General features: G+C 44.7%; 1 protein-coding gene across 3 annotated transcripts in view; it reads left to right on the forward strand.

Annotated features, from left to right (window-relative positions):
- The window catches only part of TOPBP1 (DNA topoisomerase II binding protein 1), a 377252-nt gene that overhangs the window by 87839 nt on the left and 268378 nt on the right, over nucleotides 1-21035 (forward strand). For all 3 annotated transcript variants that reach the window (XM_085630675.1, XM_085630678.1, XM_085630676.1), the window contains exons 5-6: nucleotides 11377-11558; nucleotides 11937-12130. In XM_085630675.1, coding sequence (XP_085486801.1) covers nucleotides 11377-11558; nucleotides 11937-12130 — 376 coding nt within the window. The remainder of the gene's footprint in view (nucleotides 1-11376; nucleotides 11559-11936; nucleotides 12131-21035) is intronic.

Below are 21035 nucleotides of genomic sequence, written 5' to 3' on the forward strand. Positions count from 1 at the left end.
GTCGATTATAATCGGTTGCTCCAGGTTCCATCACCACGAAGGTTCAGGAAGTGAAGTACATACATTATTAACAATCAATTACTTTTATACAATAGGCATTACAGTGAGGCAAATACAAGAGGCGTAACAATTGATAGTGGTGATAATATATTCGTACGTAGCAAAAATAGGCGTAACTGGGAGTGATTTAAAGAACGTCATCAGATGTGATGTCATAAGAGGGTGGTTACATGAAAGAATTTCGCAATGTCAGCAGAAATACTTGACAGATATGCGCGCGCAGCAGCATGACGTGTAATTGACGTGCAACTAGGGGGTGAAGGGGACTTGACATTTAGCTCTACATGTGGCGACAGAAGTCTGGAGGGTCAAGTCAACCTAATCCCAAATCATATCTAACATCCTATGTTTAAAGAACTAAGGTATCCAAAAGAGAGGTCTCTTCGAGTAGAATCTTATTCTATACTGACTATACTGACTGTTAGTGCGTGTACAAGCGTCTAAGTGTCTATACTAGATGCGAGGGCGGAATCTTCCATAGTAATAGGGCTATGAATTACTTGCATGAAGACAGAGAAACCGGGCCTTTGCTCGGTAGCTGGCAGAATGTTTACTTAAGCTACTAGACAGGAATGCATTGGGCAGGGAGCGGAGCAGATATTTTTCGAAGGTGAAATACAGTTCTTGGCAGGCAGCAAGCTGATGTCAGGCTTCGTGAGCCGCGCAGGGAATGAGACAAAGTTCATGGTCACAGATGCAGGCTCAGACTGGAGCTTTCAGAGGCAGAAGGCAAGAAGAGTTTGATGACAGAATCAGGGCCTACTTGCCTGGACTGTAAAATGGCATAAGTGAACCATATAAAGCCGGTGGCCTTTCATACTTAGGAATGGAATATCCGGCCTATTCATGGCGGATCTGACAGAGGACATGTTAACGGTGGACGCACATGTATTTGCGTCTTCATAACTGGAACTGGAGGGAACATACATGTACTTGTAACATGCACATAGAACCGTTGGGGTCCAAGATAGGGGACATAACTGACCAGAAAAATCCATATTTCCACACTCCTCCTTCCTGAATAACAGATCTCAAAGAATCAAGATGAAGAATTCATTCTCGCAACCCTCTATGGTCACACTTGGTGTGCCTCAGGGATCTGCCCTATCACCCATTCTTTTCAACCTCCTAATGGAGCCTTTGGCTAATGCATTGAAATCAACGAACAGTCTATATCACCTGTACGTGGATGACACCCAGCTGTATCTGAAAATCACCTCGCCAGATGACTTTATTGCTCTCAACACTATTCTACTGAAATCTGGCTCACTAACCACCACCTCATGTTGAATACCAAAAAAACTGAATTCATTTTCATCTCGCCACCAAGCCACACAGCAAAGCTAGACTTATGGTTAAAACACTTAACCTCCTTCGACTGTGTCCCCCTCATCATTGACTCAAAATCCCTAGGAATCTCCATAGACAAACATTTGAATATGCAGTCGCACATCTCTATTGCCACCAAGGGAGATAATCACAAGATGAGTATATTAAGGAAACTCAAACCCTTCCTCCCTCAGGCAGATCTAAAAATGGCAGTACAAGCCCTAGTGCTACCAAGATTAGACTACGGAAGCACCACCCTCTGTGGTCTCCCCAAATACAAGTTGGCTCCGCTGAGAGCAGCATTGAATGCTGCGGCTAGACTGGTATCAGGAACCACAAAGAAATAGTCGCATCTCACCAACCCTGAAAGCACTGAATTGGTTGCCTTACGAGGCAAGAATACACCTTAAAGTGGCCTGCACGACGCACAAAGCAATTCACAACAATACACCCAGTTACTTGGCTCTAAAGCTGGAGAGGTCTGGAGGCTGCAGACAACTACCAAGTGCAAGCACTTTCCTTCTGAAACCTCAATACTTCCATAAAAGGAGAACTGGTTGTAGAGCTTTCCCAGGGATTGCACCAAAGATTTGGAACTCTTTACCTCCACTAGTGCGTGGAATTACTTCCTTTACTGCATTCAAAAAGGAAGTAAAAAGACTACTAATTAACAAATTCATGTCCTAAGTTTTAATTATAGGATGTCACCGAGTAATCTTTAAGATCCTATTACCATTGCCTATCTCAGATGTATTGGACGAGTCTACTGTATGTAAGACTTGTATCACAGCCCTTTATGCTCAATAATTGTATGTAGTCTAAAGCTTAGTTGGCTGCGGGTCCCCCTTGGTCATCTATACATTTTATATCCACTGTGAATTGATAGAAGTTATTATATGTATGTTTGCTAGCACAATCACCTAATGTTCATTTACTGTCTATTGTACAATTTCCTGCAGAATCACGGTCTTCTATGTTTGTTATTCATATATTTTATATTTCTTTTGTACAAATTGACACATTTGAATGCCTGTATACCACCTCAACCATTTATGTTCTTATACTGTAAAGCGCTCTTATACCCTCATGGGTCACGTTCGCGCTATATAAAACTTTATAAATAAATAAAATAAAAACCGGTTAACAAGGGGTTTCTCGAATTGTTCTTGTCTCGGTTGGTAGTTAGGGTTGTGATGCGTTGGACCCTCGCTATCCGAATCAGTAGTATCAGAGAAGGTTGTAACTCGCCTATTGCTCCAGTGGGGCGTTATGCACCCGATGGAGATTCCCACTGTTAGAGGTATAGAAATTCTCAGTGAGGTATGGATAAATACATTCCTGGGAGAATAGACGGATGTCTTTCCTAAGTTTTTCTTTTTATTAAATATTCACAAAAGGAGTCTGAGCCCCCAGTGTAGCCTGTTTATATATGGGACACTTTGAGATGCATAAAATCTACAACAAAATGGCCCCTTTCTTTGAGAACGTCTGCCATTGGTCGCGTTTTATCGACAATATCTTTTTTTGTCTGGAAAGGCGACCAAGACACCCTAGATGAATTCACACTATGGATCAATGCAGCTGACCCCAACCTGAAATCCACTGCACATACCAGCAATACTAAGGTGGAATTTCTTGACATGTGTATTGAACACCAAAGCTCCCATCTTTTGGTATCACTTCATACCAAACCCACGGCAAGAAATACCCTACTGCATTTTAGTAGCTTCCACCCTCGATGCAAGAAATATGGCATTCTTTTTAGTCAATTTCTTCGTCTCTGAAGAAATTGTACTACTATCAAGAATTTCATGATGCATGCTGAAATTCTCAAGGACAAACTTATCAGGGGGGGTTATCCTACCAAATTGATCAAAGACGCTCTCAAGAGTGCTAGGTACTACGACCGTGATGCGATGTTTAGACCCATAAATAAAGAACAGCTTGACAAACTTGTATGTGTGACTAAACATTCTAACTTCGACAACAAGGTGCGCCAAATCATCAACTTGCAATGGGACCTTCTAAATATAGATGAACATGAACAAAAATTGTCGAGACGCCTTTTTGCCTTTAAGAGGAATAAAAATCTCAGGAACCTCTTGGTGAGTGCCAAGAGGCCGGAGAAAAACAATTTTTGTCAGAAATCCATCACAGGAGGTGAGTCGGTTAAAGGAAACCACAAGAGTGGCTCGTGCCAAGCCTGTCCTTATGCCATTGTGAGTGACAATATTCGAATAAATGAGATAACGGTTTTTCTTAAAGAAATGACTAACTGTCGATCTTCGAATATTGTATACATTATTCTAAACATGCTGCACCCCTGGTTAGCCACTGGATAGAGGTTAACCATGTTGGGTGAGATCTTAGATGGTCCATTTTGGAAAAAGTTCTACCACAAATGGGGAGAGATGTGGCGACCACTCGCAGAAAAAGAGAAGTGTTTTGGATTTTTACACTCAACACCAAAGACAAAGGACTTAATGAAACCTTACAGTGAGAGAATGCTATCCTATAACTTTGTTTTGGGGTTCTTCTCTTCTTTTTGTCAATTGTTTACCGTTTTTCTTGCTGTCGTTGTGTTCTACCCCTTCCTTCTCGGGGTACTTTGGCGGGATTGTATTGCCGCTCTTCTCCTCTGCTTCACCACCGTATACCATCCCCTTTTTTAGAGCTCCCTCTGGGGGATCTTTGACATGTTATATCTTGTGCTGCCTGGTTAGCATCAGGTCTCTTTTTCGTATTAGATTTCCCACGTGCCCCTTAGTTTCCTGTGCTGCTTAGTATTTGAAGCACGTATCTACACACTTCACAATATCTTTATTATTTTATATATATATTTTTTTTCTTTTATGAACACTTTCCGCATTTTTTTCTCATACACCATTATATGGCCGCATCTCTGATTGTGCTGTCGGGCATATTTATATTGTTTATGTTATGTCCGTTTGTTTAATATTGGTCATTGGTCTCTGTTTGTCCTAATTGTCAGGTTTTGATTTGGTCTTTTTCGTTTTTGGGGCATTGTGCAAGTAATTTTGTACCCACATGAAGTATGTTACTATGGCTTGATATCAGGTTCTGCGTGTCTTCACGCTTATCTGCACGACGGACACCTATTTCAAAATGGCGCTCCCGTAACGGTCTTTTTATTCTGGTACGCTGCTCACGCCTATAATGGAGTGACTTCAGTGGGGAGGAGCACGCTGTCTCCGCCCTGGTGCACGCTTGAGTACGCGCGCATGCAGCCTACTATTTAAACTACCAGCCTGCGCCATTCGCGTCTTCAGCTGTGTGGGAGCCTGCCGGTATCCAGTCCATCTCCGTTTTCAGCTAGTGGTGCTGGACGGTTCCTCCTTGCCGCTCTGTTCCGATTGTAGGCAAGTTCTCTACCCCTCGTACACCCCCATGTTTAGCAAGCCCAGTCACGCTTATCTGGGGAGGTCCCTCCTTGTACGTCATTACCCAGACTAAACGCCTAGTACGGGAGTCCCTGTCACTCTATTCTAATAGCTGGTATATATCCCCTCTAGCCCCATTTTACGCTCCCCGGTGGCAGCAGCTAGTATTACTTGTTAGAGGGACTCCCGTGTCTTCCTCTGAGTTTTAGCATACCTAGGGACTCGACAGTTCCAGAGCTTCTGCTCCAGCCCCCTCTCACATTCTCGGGTGGTAGGGGCTAGTTTTACCTGTAGAGGGACTCTCGTCTTCAATCACCGTAGTCTAGTTTACTTCGGGAAGTAGACAGCTTTTAAGATAGGTTATGTCTATATTCTTTGGAGTTAGTCAATTTCCCAGGTTTGGTCGTGGTCTATTTTTATACAGTCGCATCCTTGTTGTCCACAGTCCCTGATCCGTTGTTTCAAACTTTGAGGGCTGTGTTTCCTGGAGGTTAAGCCAGGAAGATGCGTTTTGTGCCAGGGCATGCAACCTAGAGCCATTACACGGTAGTCTGGCAAAAGTCTTATGTTGGTATGTTTTATTTTTTTTCCCATTAGTTGTATCAGGTTCCTACATCTACTTTGGATATCCTGTCATGCATATCCTGTGCTCTATGTTAGAGAGGAGTGAGTGGCCCCTATGAGGGTTCACTTTCTTGGATTCCCCTGATTGTTCGCCCTGGTCCTATCTCTTAGGACGCTGATATTATTCCCTTCCGGCTTGGGAACCCGGTTGTTCTATCTTAGTTGGTAAGCTGTTGCTCTTACTGATGGCATAATTTTTAAACCCTGATATCTCCCTCTGAGACCTTTTGACCGTGTGTTTTTGCATATCATTATATTTTCAGGTTTGGGCCCAGAGCCCACTGATTACTCGTGTTTTATCTGATGCGTTGTTGCCAACTCGTGGTCATCTGTTCCAGGTATTGTCTGCTTGCTGTTTTAGTTTATTTATTCTTAATTTTCTTTTCAGGTCTAGCTTATTATGGGGATCACAACTGTGATACTATGTTCACTAACACTTTTTATTTGTATTTTTCCTTTCTGGCACTGGTGTTTAACACAGTGGAGCCCAGACTTGCTGCCCTAAACTTTCGTCACTTTTCCTGAGTGTGCTCTCTCCCTTGTACCTATATCTACCAGGTTATCAAAGTGTCCTGAACTTGTTCCTTCCCTCTCACCAGGCTGTGCCAGTTTCTGATGTGTTGACTTATGGCACAGTGTACTGTTTTTATTGTACTATACACTACATGTTGATTTGTTTTTTTTTATCCCTCCAGGCTAGTCCTTCCCTGTTTCTGCACATGATCTGTAGCCCTGAAGAAGGTGAGACCCACATTGGGGTCAAACACCTAAACTCGTGTCAGCGTTGGAGCTCTTTTTGGCAATGTGATGCTCTCTCTTGTTCCTCTCTCTCCCCCCTCCCCCCTGAGAAGGAATTGGGGAATTGGACTTCGAACATGAACTGCACCACCAACTGATTAATTTTTTCATGTGTCTAATTCTGTAATTTGATCATATATATTGTATTAATTGGTGGTATCACAAAGTTGTACATTTCTTTACATTTTGTGTGGGGATATTTGTTTCTGTGTAAATATCAATATTTTGTCAAGTGTTGAACCCTGAGTTTGTAGGACGTACGAGTATGTGTGGGTATGTTTCTGTTTGTTTGAATGATGTAGGATGTGTTTTGACTATTGGGATCTAATTCTTATCATGTGTTTATATAAACTGCAAAAATATAATGAATTTGATATTTTTGTTATTTAAGGTTTCTTGTATTGTATTTTAGAAGGCCAGTGTTTTCAGGTGTGTGGAATTGTATCTGTGACTATTAGCACTGTATGACTTTGTACACAGGCATAGAATTATTGTTATGATTGCAGAATTCGGACGGTTCTCAAAGAACTGCTGATAGTACTTTGAATCTTGGCCCACTACTATTCTGATCCCTAAGGTGAATCCCTGAAACCAACTATACCTACCTTTATGTACCTTTGACTTTTTCTCCCATAGGATTGTGTAGTTCCTAAAAGCACCCAGGTTTAAACACTTTACTGACCTGAGCTTTTTTTTTTATCGAAAACTGTACTTACCTTGAAACGAAGTTCATGAGTTTGAAATATATATAAAAAGTGTTATTTTTCTAAAACTGGTCTTGGATTTGTTCTTTGAGTGTGTCTCTCATTTATTCCCTTTGTGAGTACAACACATGATTAGCACTACCCTCTGATAAGCCTAACTGCTCACCCATACTACCACAAAAGAGAGCGTGAGTATTATCTACTTTATCCTCTGTAAACCAATTGGGGACCCACTGCACTCTCTGCACAGTGTATCTTTTTTAGTACACCGTATAGAGAGTCCGCTTCCTACAACTACCAACACCAAAACTTTCTTGTACTCCTTCTAATGTCACAAACCTCATTTCAGGATACAGATCAGCCAAAGTCAGAACTTCCCACCTCCAACTCTCCACCGCCATAGTATGGACAATTTGACTAAATGGGCGAATGCTCCGTATTGACATGTCTTAACTCCTCTGACTCATATTATAAAAGTCTGTTCTCAACAATAGCAACCTACTTCTGCCTGTGCATTTGAACTTGTGGTGGATCCTAATCTGTTCCTGAGCCTAATTCATGCTTCTACTTAAGTTTACTTTGGCACCATTCTGAACTGGGCAATAGAAGGAGAAAAAACACGAGGCAGACCGAAGCAACCCAGGGCATTGTGAGCAGTGGCAACACTTTGTGTTCACAGTTGTACTGAGTAGTATTTACTATTGTTGTGTGATTAAAAATACTTAATTTTTTTAAAAGACAAACATTGGGCTGAACCTTAAGTTATTGTATCAGTTAGTTGATGTTGAATTCTGATCTCACATCCTCTGCTTCCCGGAGAAGCACTCACTACCATGGGATTTAAGTATGGGCAGATTTATACTTGGCCCAGTTTGCATAGCAATCGTAGAATTGACACCCGGATACCAGTAATCATTTACCATAGCCATCACAGTTGTATGTATACCAGTCAGCCATGTCTGCCCTGTAGGCTCCCAAACAATTATTATTATTATCAACTCTTATAAAGCGCACTATCACCATACGGGTACCCTGGTGCTGTGATACATGTGTCCAGCTTGGCGCAGATGCCGGTAGAGCGTAGTTACCAGAAAAAAAGATTAGGAAAGTGACAGAGGACATACTCTGGGATAGAGCTATGTCTTTATCCTTTTCCTAAACTGGAAGAGTTCATCCACCTGTCTGGTCTCGGGTGGAAGTTTGTTCCTGAGACACGAAGCTGCCGTGCTGAAGGCCCTGCCTCCTGATTCAGTTCTTCTGACTCTGGGCACCTTCACCAGTTTAGGCTAGGAGGAGCGAAGATTTCGGGAAGGGGCATACCATGCAAATTTGTCCTGCAGTGATTGGGTCCAGCTCCAGAATCAGTATAACTGACTGTCCCCTGTCTGCTCGCATTCGGAGATCGTCCATAACGGTCACCAGGGCGGTCTCCGTTCCATGACCAGAACGGAAACCAAATTAAACATCTTCCAAAATGTTATTGGTTTCTAAGAACTGGGAGAGTGATTTACTGACTAATCATTCCAGGATTTTAACTGAGTATGGTAAAAGAGAAATGGGTCTGTAGCTTTTAGGACAAGCTGGATCAAGCGATGCTTTTTCAAAAGGGGTGTCACCAGCGCTTGTTTCCAGCAGGTCGGCACAGATCCACTGTTCAGGGATTAAATACAGATTTGCCGAAGTATCAGAAAGAGTTCAGGAGCCAATTCCGTCCAGATTTCATGTGGAAGTGAATCCAAAGGGGATCCTGAAGAGACCCTCAAAGCCATTTTATTGAACTCCTCCACAGAGAGTGTCTCGAAGTGGTCTAGGGAGTTTAATTTATCCACCCCTACCTGTCTCACTCTCATCACAAGCGGTAATTCCTCAGGCGTATTGCCCATTTTGAGTCCATCAATTATATTACTAATCTTGTCCTCAAAAAAAGGTTGCTAGATTGTCACATAATTCCTGACTAGGCAGAATCTCATTTTTTGAACAGTCCGGGTTGGCCACATCATCTACTATCTTAAAGACACTTCTAATACTATTTTGTGCCTTTAGAATAGTATCTGCAAAATACTCTGTTTTTGCTACAAAAAATATTTTTTTAAACTTGGCTATTGCCATCCTCCAGATGATTTTATCTTCATCTGCATATTCGCTTCGTAATTTCCTTTCCGCTTGCTTACAGCCCAATTTCAGGTTTCTCAGTTTTTCATTAAACCACAGGGCTGACTGTCTTCCTGTTTTTTTGTGACTTTTTAATGGAGCAATCTGGTCCAACCTAGTATTTATTTGTTCACAGAGTGGTGCGTAGTTCTCTTCCACCTGCTTGTATACACCACAACCCTCGTTGATCAGAAATATTGGAGATATCATTGCCTTTTTCAGGAGTCCCTTCTAATCCCTACTTTGAAAATTCCTAACTTCCCTAAGGATTGGTTTATTCATCCTGGGGTTGTATATCTGAAAAGCAATCAGGTGGTGGTCCGACTAGCAAACCGGTAAGACATCTACTGTTCCAATAATCTGCTCTTCAGAAAAAACTAGGTCCAATGTATGTCCTCCTTGTGTGTAGGCTCAGTAACGCATTGTTGTAGGTTTAAGTTCCCACAGGATTGAATGAGATTATTATAACCAGAGTCCAGATTCCTATTGGGCCTTGGGTTAAAATCCCCCTCAATAAGCAGTCTAGAGTGGGTCAATGCCAAATTACTCAGGACTTCAATCAACCCCTGTTGTAATAGAGGGCTAGCTGTCCCAGGCGGTCTATAACAGACTATGCCGGTCAGTACTTGTCCCTTAGGATCCTTTAATAAAAATCCCAAAAGTTCAATGCCCTCTAACTCGTCCATGTCAAAAGGGGGGAAGTCCCATACTTCTTTAAAAATAACCCCCACTCCACCTCCTCTACCACTGGTCCGAGGTTTATAGAAAACTTTATAGCCAGGTGGGCAAGCCAATCCCGGTTTCCTGGTGGTGCTTAGACAGGGATCTGACATTAAGCAGGCCACATCTAAGACTACCTCTTCTCACAAAATCAGATTCAGAGCCTGCGGTCTCTTCCAGCTTAAACCTGCCCATCCTACCTCCAGTTTCCCCAATATCAAGTAGCTGTTCTTTTGTGTAGCAATACCTCATGTTTCCAGCTCCAAACTTCCAAAATCTGGCAGCATGGCTGGCTTTGCGTGGACCGGCACAGAAGGGCTTGCCTTTGGTGCGCCTTTGGCATGCTGGTGGCGCGCGGCCATGCCAAAGTGTCACTTTTATCGGTGATTGAAGGGGGGAGGACTAGAACACTGACCTCCAATGTCTGACAGTGGACTTTGGGTCAGTCCACTCCACCTGTTGTCTAATTGTGTTCCTCGAGTTTCATTCATTGTCTAATCATATTTTAGATTAGCCCACAGATGAATGGCTCTCCCGTCTCGAGCTCTGAGGCCCCTTCATAGGTTCCCACTTCATCTTTGGCATTTATCTGCCGACTGCTTTTCCTGCAAAAACCTGGGCAAAAGCTATAGCAGCAGTTTTGAAATGGTGCTTTATTTAATAATAATACAATTTCAAAATAACCGGCATGTTGCTTCTAAATACAGCAAGTACACGCAACATGAAGGTCCTCATCCAGTGGTACGGGTTTCCAGTTTCAAGATGGCAGCCTGTCATGCCATTACTTTTGCCAATGCTAGCACCATAAGATGACAAGTATGGCAGCATGTGTCGGCTTGCCATATTAAAAAAACAACAAAATTGGCAACCCCAAGTTGCAAGGCAGACAAATTTGGATTTGCTATCGTTAGCTCAGGTAAGAGCACACACTTTAGTTCACAGACCTTTTTTTTTTTTTTTAAGACAATTAACATTGTCAAGTAATCTTTGTCTATTTTCTCACACCAGTTTGAAGTAAAGCACAAATCTTGTGTATCACTGCAGTCAGAATACTACCCTAGGGTCATATGGGGCTGAAAATCGAGGTGCAAATTAGGAAAAAGTATGCTTAAACAAAAAATTTCAAATCTGAGGAAAACCCTTGATTGAAGAGGAAGGACAAATGGTGCAATCGTATTGGTAATGTTTGTCATGAATGGGTAGTGCTTGTTTGTTTGCTTATTGGTGGCAGTACAATATTAGTTGAAGAGTCCTTACCCATACTCTGCTTTGCAACGTCATGGTATCCTCCATTATTTTCCTCTCAATTCTATTATCATGCTCTTGGCTTTTTATTGAGACTTTCTATCCTTCCTCTTGTTACAGCGCTCATGCTTGCATTGCTTAAATCCCCTGCTAACCTTTTTCTTGGACCTGCCATTTTGTGATTTATTTTTTATTTTGAGTAAACCCATTTCTAATTACCAGCTTGGTGACCAAACGTCTGGTTAAGTGATTATAAAAAAAAAAAACTAAGATTAGCAGCATGTTTTTCTTAATTGACTACATTCCAACACGTTTGCTGATCTGCTTTTATTTTCGGTCTCAAGGAAGAAGTTCACAAGTACGTACAGATGATGGGTGGCAGGGTCTACCGGGATCTCAATGTGTCTGTGACCCATCTTATTGCTGGTGAAGTTGGCAGCAAGAAATATTTGGTGGCTGCCAGTCTAAAGAAACCCATTTTGCTTCCGTCTTGGGTAAAAGCAGTATGGGAGAAGTCCCTACCAAGGTAAACAAGCTTCTTATTGGTGGGTTGTGGACTTTTAGAAGAATTACATCCATATTTGTACCGATTTACACAAGTAATTCTTTTCGGCTGCACATTTTTATAAATGGCTTCAGAAGATCAAAATTGAAATGTATTTGTGCAGATTTAACATAAATGGTGTATTGTATTGTGTTGCAGAATGCCCACAGAATACACACAGTTGTTCAACAAGTTGGACCATATTTAATACATATATATATGTATGAAAAATCTACTACCCTGGGGTCTTACGGGGAATATATGCACAGTTGAAGGGGGTTTTACTGTACTGTATTATAAAGCTTGTTGGGGGTGAGAGCAACATTCCTTAAGTATGCTTTTCCTTTTTGTCTTACACAGTATTATCAGTTACACTGAAGTAAACATAGAAGACCATATTTGCCCCATTTTCCGTGGCTGCACCATTTGTGTAACTGGTTTGAGCAGCCTGGATAGGAAGGAAGTGCAGCGTCTCACTGGCAAACATGGAGGCCAGTACACAGGACAGTTAAAAATGAATGAGTGCACCCACCTCATTGTACAAGAGGCTAAAGGTAAAATATTATAGTTAGTGATTTGTTCATCTGTAAGATCCTTCACACTTTGTGACCTACTTTTATTGTTGTTGCCTAAATGTTTATGGCAGTACAGAGAGCGTATATTTGATTTGGAAATGTAGAGCCTTGCTTTGAGTTCAACACAAGCAGTACTTTTGGGTCACCTTCTATCGTAACGGTAACCTATGTTTTCATTTCCTTCCGGAGTACTTAATTGCATTCCAAGTTGATTGATCTGGGTATCCATCCCATCACTATACTTGCAGGTACATTCAATATAACAATATGAGTGTTCTTCATACACAGGTATGCTTTTCTTTAACTCTTAACTCGTAACTTGTATTCACTGTCAGGGCATTGATACCTATAGAGAGAAGGAAGCTATTAAATGATTTTATCATTCTGGCTCCAGCACTTAATTCCTAATATTGTACATAATATACCCATTCAACAATGTCAGTTACACATAACTGGTGGATTGCAGTGTTCTTTTCATTATTATTAGTAGACCACCTTTGTATAACTCCACTTTAACCTTTTTTTATTTTTAAATGAATTTCAAAGTTTTTTTTTAAATAACGGAAGTCTACCATACTTGCGTAGAACTCCACTTTACCCGTTTGTCTTTTTTGCAATGAATTTGTAAGGTTTTTTTTTTTTCTTTTTTTTGTCCTCATCTGCCATACGAGTTTAAATATGCAATCTTGCTGGTGCACACACATTGCGCTGCCTCAGTTACTAGAACCGGTTGGAGCAGTAATGGAAGGTAAGGCTCACCCCTCAGCAGCAATGCTTACAACCAGCCATGATCACTAATTTATAACCATACAAGCAATTGCCAGAATCACTACACGGGACTAAACTTAGTCTCGTGAGACACGGAGCCCCCTGAATGGAGATAATGGCATAATCATTGGACCTGGGGGGGGAAAAAAAAAAAGAAAAAAAAAAAAAACACCCCAGGTATTCAATGAGATCAGTTCAATGAGACCAATTCAGGAGATGCCAGAAAGATCTTGTATTTGGATTACCGGATCTAGCCAGGTCCAACTGAGAAACCATCAGAGCAGAAGCATACCAGTCGTTAATAGAAGGAGATAAAGAATCTTTCCATTTCATACATATTTCCCTCCTTGCTAGAAGGATGGTATAAAAAATAAGCTTTTTTGCCAAGGAGGGAACCCCTTGGTAGCAGCCAAAAATTACTGATGTTAAATCCAAGGTGATGTTGACTCCAAGAGATAGTGATAGAGTCTTACTGATAGCTTCCCATAATTGGGCCAAATGCGAGCACTCAAAAAACATATGAATGTCAGAAGCAGCCACCATACCACACTTCGCACAGGCCACACTACTCCCCTCAGTAAATTTAGATAGACGAAGGGGTGAGTAGTATGCTCGATGAATCGTGAAAAGGTGATTCCTGCGTAACCATGCAGGTTTAACAATATCCCACATCATCCTGCAAGAAGAGTTCCAAAGTTGTTGCAAATCGGAATTGATGACATATTGGGACCAAAGGTCTTCTGGGAGTGAGAAATTTCTGTCCATTTCCTCTAGGATTAAATTGTACCATAATGAAATTTCCTTCTTAGCAAGCGGTTTATCAAGCAAAAGCGTTATAAGATGACTATGTGTTCGAGGCATGTGGGCTGCTGAATTCATATCTGTGCATAGATCGCCGCCTAGTGTTGGGTCCGGATGTTTGCACGTTGTTGTCCTGGAAGAGTCTTCGAAGTATCCTGAGATAGGTGACTCCTCCCCTGGACCACAGTGCGCATGGGCATCCTCTCCATCCTCAGATTGTTTTTTTCCGCCATTGGGTTCGGATGTGCTTATCTTGACTCAAGTTAGGAAAATTTAGTTTTCAGGCCAAAAGGCCTCTAGTTTTCGTCGGTACTGTTCCCGATCGGTATCGACAGTTTACAGGCTAGTTTAGCGATTTTAACAACTTTTCGGATCCATTAAATCCGACCATCGACCGAACTTCGACGATGGAATCGAGGACCCCATTCAAGCGGTGTCCTGTTTGCCACGCCAAATACCCACATATCGACGTCCACCCGGTGTGTAACAAATGCCTCTCACCGGATCATGACGAATCGAAATGCATGGCCTGTGCCCGATTCAGATCCAAGAAGACTCTCCGGAATCGGCGAGCCGCGCGACTGGAAGCGCAGTAAGCGGCACCGGCCCCGACCAACATCTTCAGCACCGAGGACGAAGATGTCGAAAGCGTGGAACATATACCCTCCAGCCCCGCTTCCGAACACGGTTCCAGATCGGAAGACGTAGATGGAGAGCTTTTTCACAGGGAAGAAGCCGACGATGAGGTAGGAGACTACGATGAGGCCTTAGGGGCCGAAGAAGGTAGCTCTGTTGAGGAGCAGGGCCTACCCGTCCAAATGGAGGATATCCCAGTGCGTCAGTCGACGGCTCCGGTCGAGGGATCGCCTTCGGGCCTTACCCAAGACCAATCCCGCAGTTCTTCGGCCCCGCCCTCTGGCCCGGCCACAGACATACAGCGAGAGCCATTATTACCTAAAAAGACTGGTTTCCCTTCCACGAAAACGAAACCAATAGTCGCACCGGTTCAACAGAAACCGAAAGTGAAACTGACACTGGTCGGCTCGAGGCCCACCACACCTTCGACACCAGCCAAACCCGTCGGCTCCGACCGCACCAAAAGGGACTTCGGTACCGAACTCGCTGCAGCCGATGTCGGCGCCGACCCGAAAAGAAAAGCCATCGGTACCGCCAAAGCGCCTCGGCCCCCGGCACCGAAGCAATCGGCACCGGCCACCAAGGTGAAAATGGCCACTGCATCGCTATCCACCTCGAAAGCAGCGACTACGGTCCATTCATCGACGCCGTCGACGGCTACTACCTCTCCTCGGCTCGATGACCCGGTGACTTCGAAGAAGTCCACACCTGCCTCTACGGAACCACTCGGCGCCAAAGAACCGTCGGCGTTCCAGGTGCGACAAGTGGCAGCGTCCTTGCAATGCATCAGGGTAAAGGCAGCCCTCCAGACCTCGTCGGGCTCCGAACCAAAAAAGGCACAGAAGGCACCTTCGGCACCGGCCAATATCACCTTTGGTTTGCCGCCATCCACGGCGCCGAAAATGTTCGAGATCAGAACACGTGTTACCCAGACAAGGTCCCCATCTACCGAACACTCTCTTACTGGGACATCACCGTCCCACTTCACCGACACCGGCAGGCTCATGCTCCGAAAGCGGAAGATCACTTCCGGGCAGGCTTTAGACTCTTATAGGATCCCGCTAAAGCAAAAAATGCCGGCGGAATCGGAACCAGTTCTCTACGAACAAATCCACACCTCTTACACAGATCCACAGTCGTTCTCCCCGACGCACTCCGACACAGATGCAGTGGAGGACTACATGGGTGACGACACCACCTACCCCGGGGACATGGACCCTGAGGGCCAGCAAGACCCTGATCAAGTCTGGGATGACCCTGTAGACCCAGGTGCCGCTCTGGATACACAGGACACGCAACTTTATGGCGCAAAAACGTCCCCCACAGAGGACACTGCTGCATTCAACGCCCTCATCGAACGTGCCGCAGCCAATCATGGAGTGCAACTCCACTCAGACACTATCGAGGACGATTTCTTGGTGGACACTTTCGCATCCTCCGAGAGGACTGTAAAGACTCTGCCCATGTTGAAAGGTGTCCTCAAGCCCGCAAAGGACATTTTCAAAGAAACCACCAGGGCACGGGTAATAAACCCCAGGATCGAGAAAAAGTACAAACCCGCACCTGGGGACCCCACGTACATTAGAAGCCAGTTGCCTCTGGACTCCATCGTAGTTGCCAATGCTCGCAAACGGGCACACTCGCAAACGACTGGTGATGCTCCTCCCCCGGACAAAGAGTCCAAGGTCCTAGAGACCTCCGGCAAAAGGATTGCAGCCCAAGCAGCAAACATATGGCGCATTGCCAATACACAGGCGCTCCTAGCTCGCTACGACCGCTCACACTATGACACGTTAGAGACCCTACTCCAACACCTACCAGACGAGTACAAAGAGGTAGCGGAGCTCCTCATCAGGGAGGGACAACTTCTCACAAACGCATCCATCAAGTGTGCACTGGATGCCGCAGACACTGCTGCAAGGCCAATAAACACCAGCGTCATGCTACGACGACACGCCTGGTTACGAATCTCCGGATTCAAACCTGAGGTCCAAAATAACATCCTCAATCAGCCGGTCAACCCCGACTACTTATTCGGACCGGAGGTTGACACCACCTTTGAAAAGATCAAAAAAGACACGGACACTGCGAAGTCAATGGGGGCTCTGCAAACACAGACATTTCGTAGTGGCTCCTTTCGTCGCCCCGGAAATAGAGGTGCAGGTAGAGGACAGGGGGCACAGCAAACCTACAATAAAGGGGGCACACAGAGTTCCTACGATAAAAACACCCGAGGTGGATATCGTGGCTCCAGCACCAAAGGCAGAGGACGTGGTTACGGCAATACCAGGTCCTCCCCCAAGAACAAACAGTGACGCCCTCTCCCTTCCCCCCGACCACATAACACCTGTCGGGGGAAGGCTCCAGCGGTTCCTGTCCACGTGGAATACCATCACCACGGACAGGTGGGTCAAAGATGTTATCCAACACGGTTACTGTCTCGAATTAACCTCCACCCCACCCACCATACCGCCAAAGCACCGTCCTATGTCCTCAGAGCACTTAGCATTATTACAGCAGGAAGTGCTAAGTATGCTGCAAAAAGGCGCAATAGAGGTCGTGCCCGTCCACCAACAGGGAACAGGGGTGTACTCTCTGTACTTCTTAATACCAAAAAAGGACGGGTCACTCAGACCTATCCTAGACCTGAGACCCCTCAACCGTTACATTCTCTCAGAGCATTTTCACATGCTCACCCTACAGCAGGTTCTCCCGCTCCTCAGACAGGGAGACTTCCTAGCCACGCTAGACCTCAAAGATGCGTATTTCCACATACCCATACACCCGTCACACAGAAAATATCTCCGGTTCACCATTCAGGGGCAGCACTACCAATTCAAAGTCCTTCCCTTCGGAGTGACAACAGCACCCAGAGTTTTCACAAATTGCCTAGCTACTGTGGCTGCACATCTACGGAGGCAACACATTCACGTCTACCCTTACCTGGACGACTGGCTTGTTCAGGCAAAGTCAGCCCAGCAATGTGCCAGCCACATGTCCCACACCATTCACCTTCTTCACAGTCTGGGATTCTCACTAAATTACCCAAAATCACATCTCCAACCCGCACACGTACAACAGTACCTAGGTGCGACCATAGACACTCTGGCAGCCACAGCTCAGCCAAATTTAGTGAGGATCAACAGCATGCAAATGCTGATTTCCAAGTTCAAACCCCAACGCTCCCTTCCTGCGCGAGTGTTCATGCAGTTGATAGGCATGATGGCCTCCTGCATTTTCATAGTCCCGCACGCGAGACTACATATGCGTCCCCTTCAGGAGTGCTTGGCACGTCAATGGAATCAGGCTCACGGGCAATTAAAAGACCTAGTGTTGGTGGGCGGTCGGGCATACAACTCTCTGCATTGGTGGAATCCACAAAACCTTTGCAAGGGCCGACCGTTCCACGAGCCTGTTCCACAAATAATACTGACAGCGGACGCGTCTCTCCAGGGATGGGGAGCTCATGTACTCCATTACACAGTGCAGGGACTATGGACAATACAACAAAAGAAAATGCACATCAACGTTCTGGAACTGATGGCAATCTTCCTAGCCATGAAGACATTCAAAGTACACTTGTGCAACAAAGTCGTGTTGATCCGGACGGACAACATGACTGCCATGTACTACATACAGAAGCAGGGAGGAACGCACACTCCACAGTTGTCTCATCTGGCTCAGAGCATGTGGAAGTGGGCCATTCAGAGGAACATATTCCTCATGGCGGAACACCTCCCAGGCAAGGACAACCAGATGGCGGATCTGCTCAGCAGACACAGCCACCAGATGCACGAGTGGGAGCTACACCCGTCAGTACTCCAACCGTACTTCCAACAGGGGGGTCATCCAGAGATAGACCTATTCGCCACAAGCGAAAACGCAAAATGCCAAAACTTTGCCGCCAGGTTCCCACATCCACAGTCGCAGGGCAATGCGATATGGATGAACTGGTCCGGCAGATTTGCGTACGCTTTTCCCCCAGCGCCGTTGATACCGCTTGTGGCACGCAAACTGCGACAACACTCACTAACACTCATCCTGGTCGCTCCAACATGGGCACGCCAGCCATGGTACACCACCTTTCTGGAACTTTCCGTGGTGCCGCATCAAAGGCTACAGATCACACCCGCGCATTTGACGCAGAACCATGGAGAAATTCAGCACCCAGATCCGCAACAGCTGAACCTGGCGATCTGGCTCCTGAAGTCCTAGAGTTTGGCTACCTAAACCTGCCACCTGACTGTATGGACATCATTAAGGAAGCTAGGAGACCCACTACCAGAGCTTGCTATGCAGCCAAATGGAAGAGGTTTGTCATTTATTGCAATAACAATGACATTAACCCACTAGATGCATCCATTCAAAACATAATCTGTTACCTCTTACACCTATACCGATGCAATCTGGCATACAACTCAATACGTATCCATTTAACCGCAATAGCAGCCTATCTCCAAAACAGGCAGCACCTCTCTTTATTCAGAGTGCCTGCCATCAAAGCCTTCTTGGAGGGACTTAAACGAGTAATTCCCCCAAGACACCCACCAGCGCCAGTGTGGAACCTCAACTTGGTCCTCACCCGACTGATGGGTCCGCCCTTCGAACCTCTCCACTCATGTGAGATTCAATTCCTCACCTGGAAAGTGGCTTTTCTAGTAGCAATCACTTCGTTGAGAAGAGTTAGTGAACTCCAGGCACTAACCATTCAAGAGCCATTCATACAGGTTCACGCAAACAGGGTCGTACTACGTACCAACCCCAAATTCATGCCTAAAGTAATATCGCAGTTCCACATAAATCAAACGATTGAACTGCCTGTTTTCTTTCAGAATCCACAAAATGTCGCTGAAAGAATGCTCCATACACTAGACGTCAAAAGAGCCCTCATGTACTATATAGACAGAACCAAAAGCTTTAGGAAGACAAAACAACTTTTCGTTGCCTTTTCCCCACAACACAAAGGCAACGCCATCTCCAAAGCAGGTATAGCCAGATGGATCGTTAAATGTATTCAAATTTGCTATCAAAAGGCTAAACGCACATTAACGATTCCCCCACGAGCCCACTCAACACGTAAATTAGGGGCCTCCATGGCTTTCCTGGGAAACATTCCTTTACATGATATATGTAGAGCAGCCACATGGTCCACTATACATACATTTACCAAACACTATTGTGTAGATGTACACTCAAAACAGCAGGCAGCTGTAGGACAGGCTGTTCTCAAAACTCTTTTTCAGACCGCTGCAGCTGGCACTGGTAGCCGCCGCTAATGGGAGGTACTGCTATGTATTCTATGCACAGATATGAATTCAGCAGCCCACATGCCTCGAACTGAATATGCTACTTACCAGTATGCATCTGTTCTTGGCATGTAGGGCTGCTGACATTCATATCGCCCACCCTCCTCCCCGGCGCCTGTAGCAGCTCTCAGAATTACTGTATAGCATGGTCATCACTTTCTGTATCTACTCCATCACTGCCACAATGGCGAAAAACAATCTGAGGATGGAGAGGATGCCCATGCGCACTGTGGTCCAGGGGAGGAGTCACCTATCTCAGGATACTTCGAAGACTCTTCCAGGACAACAACGTGCAAACATCCGGACCCAACACTAGGCGGCGATCTATGCACAGATATGAATGTCAGCAGCCCTACATGCCAAGAACAGATGCATACTGGTAAGTAGCATATTCAACACCCAAGGGGAATTTGGAACTATGTAACGGTTGAACGGAAAATTTCCGAGCCCAGCTTGACATTTGAAAATACTTAAGCCTAGAAAAGTGTGGGCCAATCTTTGTACAGAGATACTCCCAGGGTACCAAATCCCCATCAACAAATAGGTCTCCCCACTCCTCCAGGCCAGCCTCTCTCATAGGTGTAGCTAATGCATCCCCCAACCATAATGGCCCGTCGGGTAGGTCCCACAGCGGTGTCTTTCTTCCATAGTACCCCACTTTAATCACTTTAGACATTTGAGCCCATATTCTTGCCATACCCTTTAAGATTTTCAATTTAATTTTTTTGAAAAACTTAGGGTTCCCAAACTTAAAGAGAAAACCTGACTGATTTACGCCTTCCACATCCAATAACTTTGAATAAAGAAACGACACTCCATGCCCCACTGGGCTCTTTAGTAAGATCCTGGCATGTGATAGCTGGAAGGCCCAGGCATAGGCCTGGAGATCAGGTGCAGCAAGCCCTCCTTTTTCCCTACGCCTCCTGATTTTTTTCCAGGAGATTCTTGGAAGATGTTTATTCCAAATGAAGGTAGTAATATCAGACTGCAATTTCCTAATAGAGGTGGGATCAAAATATAAAGGTATCGTATTAAATAAAAAAGTAACCTTAGGGAGAATAGACATTTTAACCAGGCTGATTCTGCCCAATAGAGAAAGTGGAAGATGAGCCCAGGTCTGGAACAATTTACGACATTCCTTTGCAACCCTTGCAAAATTAATAGTAGTAGTCTGGTCAAGATCCGCTACAATATCCAGACCTAAATATCTCATACGATTTACCGGCCGGGTTACAGAAACCAAAGGAGCTTTGGTCAATATTCCAGGTCATCATCTCGGTTTTTAAAGTATTAATTTCATAACCAGAGACCACTCCGAATTCTGAAGCTAGCTCGAATATTGCTGGAAAAGCCTCATGAGGATCAGAGGTAAA

The sequence above is a fragment of the Triturus cristatus genome, chromosome 10 (genome assembly GCF_964204655.1).
Source record: "Triturus cristatus chromosome 10, aTriCri1.1, whole genome shotgun sequence".
In the NCBI taxonomy this organism is placed as follows: Eukaryota; Metazoa; Chordata; class Amphibia; order Caudata; family Salamandridae; genus Triturus; species Triturus cristatus.